At 28.4% G+C, this 13,213-nt stretch overlaps 1 protein-coding gene across 1 annotated transcript; it reads left to right on the top strand.

Moving 5' to 3' along the window:
* The first annotated feature begins 4,192 nt into the window (after positions 1-4,192).
* LOC107442773 (uncharacterized) lies at positions 4,193-13,035 on the top strand. The gene is made up of 2 exons (XM_016056412.3): positions 4,193-5,779; positions 11,554-13,035. The coding sequence occupies exons 1-2, from the start codon at positions 4,477-4,479 to the stop codon at positions 11,664-11,666; spliced, it is 1,416 nt and encodes a 471-aa protein (XP_015911898.1). The 5' UTR covers positions 4,193-4,476; the 3' UTR covers positions 11,667-13,035.
* Positions 13,036-13,213: the final 178 nt, after the last annotated feature.

Below are 13,213 nucleotides of genomic sequence, written 5' to 3'. Positions count from 1 at the left end.
TAAATAATGAAAGAACAGTGAAAAAGCAAATAAAAGATGTGAGTATATGCACTAAAAAGTTTTTTGTCTAGCTCAACGTAGAAATTGTGGCATCTAACCACCGATTTTTACAGTGTACATTTATAAATCACCCAAATTGTGGCATGTAGAATTTATTTGATCACATTATGAGCACACAGATTTTCAAACAGAATTTTAAAACTTCATTAATTTTTTTTAATAAAAATTATTAAAAATTAAAACGTTTTGCCAAATTTTTTTGAACCCCCAAACTAAAAGGAAATTTCAGAGATTGTCTTTAAAAAAGGTAACTTAACCCCCAAAACTTCAGGCACAACGTAAAAATTAATTTTATAAATACTAGTTTACGCTTTTTAGCGCGACTCTCATTACAGCGTACATTCCATTTAACGACCAATGTTTAAGCTACTTCATAGACACTTATTACTTTTTATTAGAAGGTTCACGGGGAATCATTTAATTCGATATAGCAACAGAAATATAATTATTTGGTTTATTAAAAATTATTTGGACCATTATATCCTTGGATGTTATTACTCAATAAAAGGAAAACGTCATGAATCTCATTTGAATGACGGAAGAGTGACATAATCCCCTAAATTCTTATACTTACTCAATAAAAGAAAAACGTCATGAATCTCATTTGAATGAAGGAAGAGTGACATAATCCCCTAAATTCTTATACTTACTCAATAAAAGGAAAACGTCATGAATCTCATTTGAAAGAAGGAAGAGTGACATAATCCCCTAGATTCTTATCTTACTCAATAAAAGGAAAACGTCATGAATCTCATTTGAATGAAGGAAGAGTGACATAATCCCTAAATTCTTATACTAAGTCCTTATAAGTCATTTAATAAGTTCATTCATCTGTGTAACTTTATTTTCAAAGAATACAATAAATTTTAGCAAATTTGATATTGTTTTTAACTTATTAGTATAATATTACACTTATTTTCTTTATAATATTATTACATAATGTTTCTGAAAATAGATAAAGACATTTTTGTGTGACGACAGTTTTGTCTTTAACCTCCATAAAATCAAAGCGTTGATTAAATCTAAAGAATGTTAAAGAAATGCTTCGTCCTGCGGTATCAACTATTTTGCCAAAATTTGATAATATAATTAAAAATGAGCATGCTGCTCCAATTGATACATAAACCTTGCACCTGCGCTGTTAGAAGTAAGTGGGTTTTCTATGTAGTGACCTTTCAAGAGGTTACACATAATGGACAATGGATAGACTATAGTAATGTTTGAATTGACCAAAGTAATTGAAATTATTTTTATTATTGTGTTACGTTCTTATGTTTTATTTTATATACGTCGTTGAACAGCCGACCCAATTTTGAGTTTACGACTACTAATGTTCAATTCCGTAGCCTTGTAATTCTGAACCCAATCCAGAAGACAAGAGAACTCCTGGATCGAGAATTGGGAGAAATTTGCCTTCGTGGAGGACTTTTTGATGGAGCTAACCCACATTTGCGTTACATGAAAAGGAAAACCATGAAAACCTCCCACGATTACTTTGTTGGCTAGGGGACTCTAACCCATTATCCGTCTACCACTGAGGATATTTCACGTCAGCACTGTGGTCGGTGCAAGCCGCATGCGGAATTAGTATCGACAGGGATTCGAACCTGGTTCGCCTCATTGGAAGGCGAAAGCTCTATCCCCTGAGCGATCGCGGCTCACGTTCTTATGTTTGTTATTTATTTAAAATTTTCGCATTGTTCTATGTTTTAAAACAAAAATTAAAGTTAATGACCTAAAACTGACCGACAGCTTCATTCTCATGTGTGTCGGATATGCGCGATTATTATGGAGTTCCACAAAATTTCCTTAACTTTTTTCAGGGCCCCCTTACCAAAAGGTTTAAAAAGCCTTGTTTTAGAGAAGGAAGAAAAAAAAACATATCATGGAATATTTCGAGCATTTTTTACGTTTGAAACATTAATGTTACAAATTATTAATAGCTGTATTTTTGGTTAAGCAAATTAGAGTCTTGTTTCATTAAAAAAAATTAAAATTAAATTAATTTTTACTTGAAATTTCGCATAATTCATAAACTGTTGTTGAAAAAAAATATTTCTAAAAAAACTGTTTTAATATTTCTTACTTCCTTTTAGAAATTGTTGGCTAATTTTCAATATTAAGCATTTTGCTTTCAATAAATTCGGAAATACTAAAGTGATTTTCGAGTTATAGGTTGTCATACAATAATTACGTTTAAAATCTGAAAGCCTTATACATACGTTTTATTCTTAATTGAAACAGGAACCTATGGTATAACAGTACCTGAGTGTTAAATATTTATTATGAGCAACCTAATATTGAATTAATTTTTGAATTGAATTTTAATTAGGGGTGCTAAATTTTCGATTCATAAATAGCATATTAATGTAGTATTAAGAATTATCAAAATGCGTCTGTTACATAAAAACGGCTAAAAAAAATTATATAATTATAAGTTGTAACTTTTAATGCATATGAGGCTTTTAGGAATATATTATGAATTAAAAGTAAATAATATTTCCGTAATGTGTAATTATAATATCTGAAATACTATTTAATGTAGTTTTATCTGTAGAGAATGGTATAAGAATGCATTTGTTGTAATAAAACAGTTTCCAAAAAAAAAAAAAGACCTGTTACAATTGGTAAGTTTTATGTTTTTGCGAAAATATTAAAAATTAAGTGTAAATAATATTTTAATACTGAATAATTATAATGCATGCAATGCGGTAAATACTAATTTAAAAACTTCTATTCACTAATGAAAAAGAATCATTTTTTAAACGAAGTCAACGCAAGATGATCAAATTTGAAATTATTTTACAAGCGGCAAAACATTTTTCTTTTTTTCATGAATTGTATCCGATGCAATTATTAAAAAAATTTTCCACCTTAAACAACGAATCACTGTAACAATCAAGTAATGCATGAGTTTTTTATTTTATGTAAAAACTGTTTAAAAATTTTTTTTACACAGATTTTATCTGAACCATGTATCTTGTATCTGAAGTTTTAAGTCAAATTATATGAATCTATCAATAAATATTATTTTATTATTACATAAAATATTTTAAGTGTTATTGTAAAGGCTTCAATTATAAATAAAGAGTAACAACGTTTTAAACAAAGCTGATGCAAAATAATCGAATTTGAAATCATTATGAAAGAGGCGAAAGATTTTTCTTCTTCATAAATTGCATCAGATACAATTATTAAAAATAAAAAAAAAATTCTCCCTAAACACCGAATAACTGTAACAATCAAGTAATGCATTTGAATTTTTTTCTTAAATGTAAAAACAGTTCAAAAAAATTATTTACACATGTTGCAACTTGTAATGTGTCCGAAGTTTTCTGGAAAATGTTATGGATCTATCAATAAATATTATTTTATTATTCTATGAAATATTATAAGCTTTATTGTATAGGCTTCAATTATAAGTAAAAAGTTATAATATCTTAAACGAAACTGACGCAAAATATTATTTTATGGAATATTATAAATTTTATTTTAAAGTCCTCAATTAATAAATAAATAGTTATAATAATTTAACCACAGCTGAAGTAAGATAATCAAATTTGTAATTATTTTGAAAGAGATGAAACCTTTTTCATTTTCATAAATTACATCAGATGCAATTATTAAAGCAATTTTTTCTCTCCCTAAACAACGTATAACTGTCACTGTTGAGGGCTTTTTTTTAAATGTAAAAACAGTTTAAAAAATTATTTACACAGGTACTTGTACTGTATCTGAAGTTTTCAGGAAAATGTTATGGATTAGCAATAAATATTATATTATATTTAAGAAGCATTAGAAAAACTATATTTTAAAGGTCTCTATTTATAAATTATAAGTAATATTAATTTAAATAAAGCTGATGTAAGAAAATCGAGCTTGAAATCATTTGAAAAGAGGCGAAACATTTTTTCATAAATTGCATCAGATGCATAAGAAATGTAATTTATTTTCGTTTTCCCCGGGCAATTCTCGTGATCGCATCTAAAAAGGAACTGCCACTCCATAAAAAACCACTTCATCTTCTTGAACGTCTTGGCAATTCAATTTTCTTCACATGCGTTCTATAAAAAAAGAACTTCCTCTCTCATTATTATAACCGCTTGTAACCCTCATAGGTCGAAAAAACAACCAATAGAAAACGCCCTGACAGCACGTGAACACCTCGTGAAGGCACGGGATTTAAAAACCCAAAACAATCAGCTCTACAATTCTATATCTCACTTTTCTTCTGAACTACTATCGCAGTTGAGCAATTAATCGGGGAAGCGATTTCATATTTATGGCCATCTTCAACTTGCTACGATTTGCAAATAAATATACCACATATAGAAGGCCCAAGGACCCAGCTGACCAGATACGCGAAGAAAATTCTATAGACGATATATTTTAACCTTTTTTCTTGGATATTAGTTAATGTACTTGAGATTTTTATTGATGAAAATGAAATTTGCGATTTCATTGCTCGTTATTACCCTTCTGGTACCAGTGGAAATCTACGGAAGCTTCGATTTTGAATGTCCGCCAGCGGATCTAATTTATCCGTGCACGTGCACTGCTTTTCCGAAGAGCGAAGTTGTATGCAATGATGTTAAAAGTTTGGATACAGTTCGTAATGCTCTGGTGCACCGTTTCAAGACCCCCTTGCCATGTTTACGGGTTAGCAACGTGCATGAATACCAACTACCTCATCATGCTTTTAACAACATCACGACCAAGAAATTGTATTTGAAAGGAAGCAGTTTCAGGAATATCGATGATAATGCGTTCGACGGACAGAACTCACTTGGGCTGTTGGTTTTATCTGACGATCGTCTGACAGAGTTCCCATCTGCAGCTATAAAACACTTATCAGGATTGCGCACCTTGAGTGTAGCTGAAAACTTCATCATGAAAATTTATGAAGATTCGGTAAGATATTTACATAATTTGAAATATTTATATCTCCCGAACAATCGACTCTCGTCGATAGAACAAAATTCCTTTCCCAGATCTTTAGTCGGTTTAGTTCTTTCCAAAAATCTCTTGACGTCATTGAATGGAAGTGTGGAAAATTTACCGAATCTGGATGTACTCTTATTATCGAACAATAGACTGGTAGATGTAAATAAACAGTTTGATGGACTTTATCAGCTGACGCACTTAAATCTGGACATGAATAACATTCACGATATATCGGACAATTTCAATGATTTAAAATCCCTTCGATATCTCAACTTGGCTTACAATAACCTAGAAAAAATTGAGGATGGCTTATATCCCCTGACAAAGCTTCGTAAATTAAATGTATCTTACAATTACATCACAGAAATAAATGAAGATCTTTTCAAGGAACTCAACAGCATCGAAATTCTAGATCTTTCTGGAAATTTCATTGAGAATGTGTGCCAAGCCATAGCCCCTTTGAAAAACCTCGAAGAACTCTATTTGTCTAATACCAATCTTAAGAATTTGGACTATGATTGTTTCCAGGGTATGAAAAATCTTCGCGTTTTAGATCTCTCGCATAACGAACTGACTAACATCGATGCAGTCACTGGACATTCTTTCCCGAATTTAAGACAGCTGTACCTGCAAAACAACAAGTTGCAGAATTTCCGCCATGGTCTGAAAAACATCAAATATCTTGAAGTACTGAACATTGAAAACAACGAATTCAGCAATATCAAGAAACATCGATTTATGCACAATGTGAAGTTGGGAATGGTTAGAATCGGAGGTGAGCAATTTTTCATTAATATCTTCTATCCATAATTTTTAAATCGTCAAAAATTTATTTTAATTATCTTTTTTTGTTCCGCAATCTATCTACTCATTGCTTCAAAAGCGTTCTTTTAAAAATTATCAAAATAAAATATTTTTAATCTTTCTCATACTAATTTTATTAAAAAAAAAAAACTAATTGGAAATGTTTCTAGCATGAATACAAGCCAAATATTTATGAACTTAAAAACAATATGTATATACATAATTTTTTTACAAAAAAAAAGACGTAAAAAATTACGTATTACTGATCAGTTACATTTTTCCATCATATGAATGAACTATTTTAATTATATTACATTGCTTAGAATAAAATGGGACTTCAATGAAACTACGTAAAAGACGTATAAATGAGAAACGTAAAAACAGTGTTTTACTGTATTGAAAACTTTTTATGTGAATTTTTATTTTATTTGCTTATATTTATTCTAGCAGTTGAAAGATTGATTAACAGATAAAATAGTTTTAAATAGTTTAAAAGTTAGTACATTACTATAAAAGTCCTGCACACTTAATAAAAATTAAATATTGGTTATCTGAATGTATTTCATCCGAATTATTAACCTAAGTCGATTCCGAAGTGAAATTTTAATCAAATAGGACAATAGTTTATTTATAATTATTTTTCGACCGAAATCACGAATGAATTGAAAATAAAAATAATTTTAAAATCTTTGGCTTTTATAATTAAAGAATTAAAATTTTGAAGGGGGATTAACACTTTTATCGCGGTAATGGCACGTCTTCATCCTTCTCTCTGGGATAAGATTTTCTGCTAAAATTGAAAGACGAAAAAATATGGACTGAAATGCGCTAAAATGTCAATAAATAAGTCGCTGTACTGTACACACTGCAATAATATTGAAAAAACTTTATGCAGGGTACAAGTGATCTCGTCCATAGCACACAGCGAATATTCCTCGAAAACGAGTTAAGTCGTCCGTAGCGATGAAAGAGTTAAAGAACAAGTTGGTAGAAAACGATTAAATTCATCCTAGGAATAATAGACATGGTCAATTCAGAAATCTGAATAGATTAAATATATGAATTAAATGCAAAAACGGTATTACAAAGTACCAGGGCTGGTATGATTTAAATTACCTAGATTTTTTCCCTGAAATCTCTGATTTTTATATTTTTTAATATATTTATACACATACTCCTAAAGAGTATATTTATAATTTATTACTTCTTATGTTTTTAAAAGTTGGATTTTATTGGTATTGAAAGGTTTGCTTTGAAAAATAATGAAAGTAAAATGTATGTAAATTGTTATTTAATTTTCAAAATAAACAAATTAAGAAAAAACTACCAAGTTTGGATAAAAATTACATGAAGCATCTAAACATTATAATTTTTCTTCAACTGTACGTAAAATAATTCAATTTTATAAAAAATATTTTAAGTGTATATGAACAATAAATAAATACTTATTATGCAAAAGATAATTTAGAATAATTGTATTGTATTTATATATACACATATATATATATTACGCTTCCTGATCTAAATCTTTCATTCTTTATATATCTAATGACAAATTGTGTCTTTGTCTTTATAAATTCATAACGATGTTTAGTGCTGAACTTGAAAAAAAAAACTTTGATTTTAATATTTTAGCGATTAATACGTAACAATTATGTACAAAATAATTTAAAACGTTTTAGATAAAAAGAGTTTCAGTTGCATTGTTATTAAGTGATATTGAGTATTGTTAATAAATTTTATCTGAATTTTGATTAGGAAATATAAATAATAAAAAATACTTTTTTTTAAAAAGAAAATCATAATATTTGCTAACCCTGCCAAATACATGTGTTATACTCACGCATATAACATGTGTTATAAAAATAGTTATATCTCTAATGTATTGTATAAGCCATATTCGTTTCCTAGTGAAGAAACAATTTACACGAATTACAAGTATCGAATACATTACGAATTACCTAAACGAATTACGAGTATATTCTAGTTCAGAACTTTAATCTTTAAAATGAAAAACTTATTCTTAAAATGAATTTAATTATCTTTATAATGAAAATTCTAACTACAAAATCAATAAAATCATCAAGCATTTTGTGAAACTAAGCTAATTATTTGTTACCTCACAATAACTGTTTTTTTATGCACATTTTTAAGATAAAATAAAAGTAATAAAATTCAGTGCCGGAAAAAGGGGCGTGGGTCACTTAGAGCTTTGCAAATACTAAATTATCCATAATTGACCATGCTTTTATTAATAAAAAATTGGAAAATGGGAAGAAGAAAAAATTTCACTAAACAGCAAATGAGTTTTCTCTAAATCAGAAATTTTTTTTATAGCATTCCCAAATACAGGACCCGGGTTAAAGAATCCGGATTAAGGCGAATTTTAGATCCTCAAAAGTCAAAACTATGCGTAGTCTTTTCACTGATTCAGAGTAGGTCGACAAACCTGTCTAATTCTCGTGCTAGGTTACGACAAAGTCAGAAAACACAAAACATTTAGCGAATACAAAAAAAATTTACTTCAAAATAAATTATTTTCATTATTATAATTTAATAACCATGAATTACTTTTTTTTGCTAAGTAGTTCCTGAATGCTAATCAAAAACTTTAATTGCATGAAATTTTTATAAAATAATTTAAGAAAAGAATTAAAAAAACAAAAGGAATGAAACATTTGTAGAATAAATGAGCAAATAGGAATAAATTGTTGTAAAATAAATTTAAAATTCAAAGAAAAATATAAAATACTCAAATAAAGACGGAGAAAAAAAAGTAGCTTTCCTGTCACACTGACCTTGAATCGAAGTTTCACTTTCATTATTTATCACATAATCATCCTGATAATTGAATAAATATAAGTTCCTCATTTATCATTTCCTCTTATCAATTACATTAGAAACGAACTAGATAAGAAAGGAAACGAGTTAATCCCAGATTTTAAATTAAACTATAAAAATTCATTATTTTATTTAAAGTTATTAATTATATTTTATTATCGAAACTTTAACAAAGTCATTAATAGCCACATTATTAAGATCATAGACATTTATTAATTTTTTAAAGATGCATAATTTCATTTGAAATAGATTTTTTTTACACGTTACTTCAGTAATTAATTAAATTCAAAGATCTTTAAAAATACAATATTTAGTTAAATTTGTCTAAAATTATTATTATGTTTTAATATAAAAACTGTAACAATGAACTTAAAAAAATAACAATTATTAAATTCGTAGTCATTTGTTACATTTTTACAAATCCATCATTTCATTAAAAATTGTTAAATACTTTTTATGAAAACTAGATTAATAGACTAAATGCATTTTAATGAAATTTATAGATTTTAATCACATTTTTACAAATTCACAATTTTATTTAAATTATGGAACAAATTTTGATGCCAGATCCTTAAAAATGAAATTAATACTTGCATTGTAATAGATTTCAAATATTAAATTCGAACTATGATATAGATTTTTTTAAAATAAAAAATAAGGATGATTTCATTTACTTATTAACATATTTTTAGAATTACTTATTAATCTCTATAATAAAATTAAACCCCTACTTCAAAATTTTTACCATCTTTTTTCGGACGCAACTAATTTCCAGAATAGACTTATTAGTATAATTCGAGGGTGGAAAAAATGTTTCACTTTTAAAGAGTTTAATCTTATACGAATACAATAAGTATGAATGTAACTTTTTTCAAACAAATTAATAGTTACAGTTTAGCTTGTATTTAATTTCTGTGGGAAAAGCCTTTTTTTTTTCCAGTTACTTGGAAAATTAAAATAAATGAATGATCATTACATAGCGAAAAACATTTTAATCACTTTATTGTGAAAAATGTACAAAAATACTAGTAAATGTCTTCGTATTTTTCTCTTTTTAAAATTTTAATTGATAATTGCCATTGAAAAGCCCACCAAATTCTGAGTTGACGAATATCAATGACCATCGCCATAGGTTTCTAATTTTGCACCCAACCCAGAAGACGAGGGAACTCCTGGGTGAAGCATTAAAACAAACTAGACGGTGACAAGGGGGCCCAAACCTATGATCCGTCAACCACTGAGGATATTTTACATCAGCATTGTGATCGGTGAGGGAGCAGAGTTCGTATCAACCTGCTACCTCTGGTATTCGAACCTCCATCCCCTGAGCCACCGCGGCACTCTTACTTCTCATTAAGAGATTTTTTCATTCTTTTTTTTTTATCTTCAGAACTCCTTTGAGTTATTTGTCAAAATGTAGTTTTAGGCCCTTAACTTAAGAATATGCTTATTTATTTATTTTATGTCAGCCTAATGTACCATTCTTCGAAATTAATTTATGCATTTTAGGAATAGGTGAAAAATTTTATATTCACCTTAAGAACTTTCAGGTTAAATAAGGATAATTTGTGTTGATATCGCACGGACCATTGTATTTTGACATTGAACATAGTATCCTTTTAATCGAAGTTAAGAATCTAACGGCCCACCGAATCCGCAATAACTTAATTTAATGAAGCTACCGTATATTGCTGCAAGGAGGTTTATTTATTATTTTTTTTAACCGTCGTTGAACAGTTGACCCAATTTTTGGGTTTACGACTACTAATATTCAACTACGTAGCCATGTAATTTTAAACCCAATCCAGAAGACAAGGGAACTCAACAAGGACCAAGTAAAATTTGCCTTCGTGGAGGACTTTTTTGATGGAACTAGCCCGCATTTGCGTTGCATGGAGAGGAAGATCACGAGAACCTCCCACGGTTAGCCTGACGGCAAGGGGACTCTAACCCAAGATCCGTCTACCATTGAGAATATTTTTCGTCAGCACTGTGGTCAGTGCAAGCCGGATGCGGAATACGTATTAACCAGCCATCACTGGGATTCGAACCCGGTTCACCTCATTGGAAGGGAAACACTTTATCCTCGGACTATCGCGGCTGGAGGAGGTTTATTAAAAATACGTAACTAGTTAAATATATTTATCATTTGCTTTTTCAAAATACTTAGAAAATTTAATGAAGTCTACAATGATAATGTAGTCTACAAAAATACTTCTTTTATAGTTTTTAGAAAATTTAATGAAGTCTACAATGATAATGTAGTCTACAAAACACTTCTTTTATAGTTTTTAGAAAATTTAATGAAGTCTACAATGATAATGTAGTCTACAAAAACACTTCTTTTATAGTTTTTAGAAAATTTAATGAAGTCTACAATGATAATGTAGTCTACAAAAATACTTCTTTTATAGTTTTTAGAAAATTTAATGAAGTCTACAATGATAATGTAGTCTACAAAACACTTCTTTTATAGTTTTTAGAAAATTTAATGAAGTCTACAATGATAATGTAGTCTACAAAAACACTTCTTTTATAGTTTTTAGAAAATTTAATGAAGTCTACAATGATAATGTAGTCTACAAAAATACTTCTTTTATAGTTTTTAAATCAGCAACGCCATCTAATCTCCAACTTTGTAAACTAATTTTGAAAGAATAAATTTCTAGTCTCCTGAACAGAACTTCATTTTGGTTGATTATTCAAACTATCGATGATTTTTAACATACACTTTATATTGTTAATTTAAAATAACATATTATTCACAGTTTGTTTTGTTTTTCACTTTATATTGTTAATTTAAAATAACGTAATATTCACAGTTTGTTTTGTTTTTCACTTTACATTGTTAATTTAAAATTATGTATTTATTCACAGTTTGTTTTATTTTTGAATTTCTCGCAGGTAATCCGTGGGATTGTACAGACCAGTTTCTTGACGTACTGAAAGATCTTGAGACACGGAATACGAAAATAGTTGGTGCACCCGACTGCTATCTCACTGAGAATTTAATCTGACCTTTGAATTTCACCTAAAAATCACTGTTAAATACATTACAATCCTGTGACTTTCATAACTTGTGGGCAAATAGTTTGATGTACACAAAGTGCAAAGGATAAAAAAAAAAAAAAAAATATTCTACTTAGTACTTTGGAGCCTCATTTCATTGACCAAATCTCGCCAAGTATTTTTGTTTGTTTTGAAAATGAATGGGATGTTATCACGTTAAAATCTATCTTATCTTAAACCAGAAGAAAGATAAGATATTTAATAGTAAAACATCTTTGTTTACTTGAACATGTTATCATAATTAAGTAACACTGTTCTTTAATTGGGAAGAGTTTCGAATGTTGGCGAGTCATTTCTTATCATTAAAAATCATATTTTTTGAGGATTAATTCTCAAAAATACAAAAAAAAAAAAAACATTATTATTTTTAAATCGGCAATATTTAAACCTTAAAAAAATATTTAAACAATTATTTTACCTTTTTTTATTAATTTTGGCAACAAGGAAGGCATTTTGGCGCAAATGCCTTTTATTTCCCTTCGACTAAACGCACCTTTCTAAACGAAAACCTTTTTTTCGTAATAAATTTATTGTCACTTTAATAATTCGGAAAACAATTGAATGGCAGTGATTTTCGTAATTGATGGTGTCATAATACGAATAAATTTAAATCGTGTTCGATATAAAAATATAAAACACATTTTATTTTTAACTTCTACTTCTGTTACAATTTCTTTAACTGTAAGGGAAGAAAAAGGCATACATATACTTCCTATAAATTTGCATTAGGATGCGCAGAGGTAATGCGCGCAAGCTAATGCGAAAGTATGGGAATCTGCTTCTCATTTGTCTCTAACTTACAGCTTGCCTTCTCCGTGTATGGCCTGCGTAATGCTGGCTGCAGCTCTATTCAAATTTAGTGAATTACTAAAGTGCAGTGTGTCGAAATAAGTAAATTTGCATATTATTAAGCCAGAAAGCTACTTTTTTTTTCGAAATCATTTTAGCCTATTTATTAAAATATGTTGCAGTATTTCTTATAATAAAACTAAATTGAATTGAATTTTTGAGGAAAATTCAAATCAAGATATGAAAGCTGAAGAAAAGAAAGGTCTACAAGAAATAATATATTTTGTGTTGTTATAATTAAAAATAATTTTTATTATTCGAAAAAAAAAGTAATTCATTGTCAAAAATGACTTCTTAATGCATCTTATAACTTTTACATCAACATTTCTCATTCATTTTTATCGTTTCAAAATGTTGTCAACTTTTATCAGTGTGAAGTATAGCGGTAGTGTTGCTGTTTTCTTGTTTTTTACAATGGTTGGTTATTAAAACATAGAAATTTATAATTAAAATATTATTAAAAACTGCTGTAACGAGTATTCATTTCAATATTTTTTTATTACAATACGCTATGAAAATTTCTCGATGTTTGGTGATAAATTAATAATCATGTTGAAAAAGTATTACATTGTAAAATAGTTTGATAACACTTATAAAACAAAGAAATAGATTGTATCATAAATATTAGAAAATATATAAATACAGA

This window comes from Parasteatoda tepidariorum, chromosome 10 (assembly GCF_982258835.1).
Source record: "Parasteatoda tepidariorum strain Cologne lab strain chromosome 10, Ptep-v5.0, whole genome shotgun sequence".
Classification (NCBI taxonomy): domain Eukaryota; kingdom Metazoa; phylum Arthropoda; class Arachnida; order Araneae; family Theridiidae; genus Parasteatoda; species Parasteatoda tepidariorum.
The sequence above is the reverse complement of the archived record's forward strand: the minus strand, read 5'-3'. Positions and strand labels throughout refer to the sequence as shown.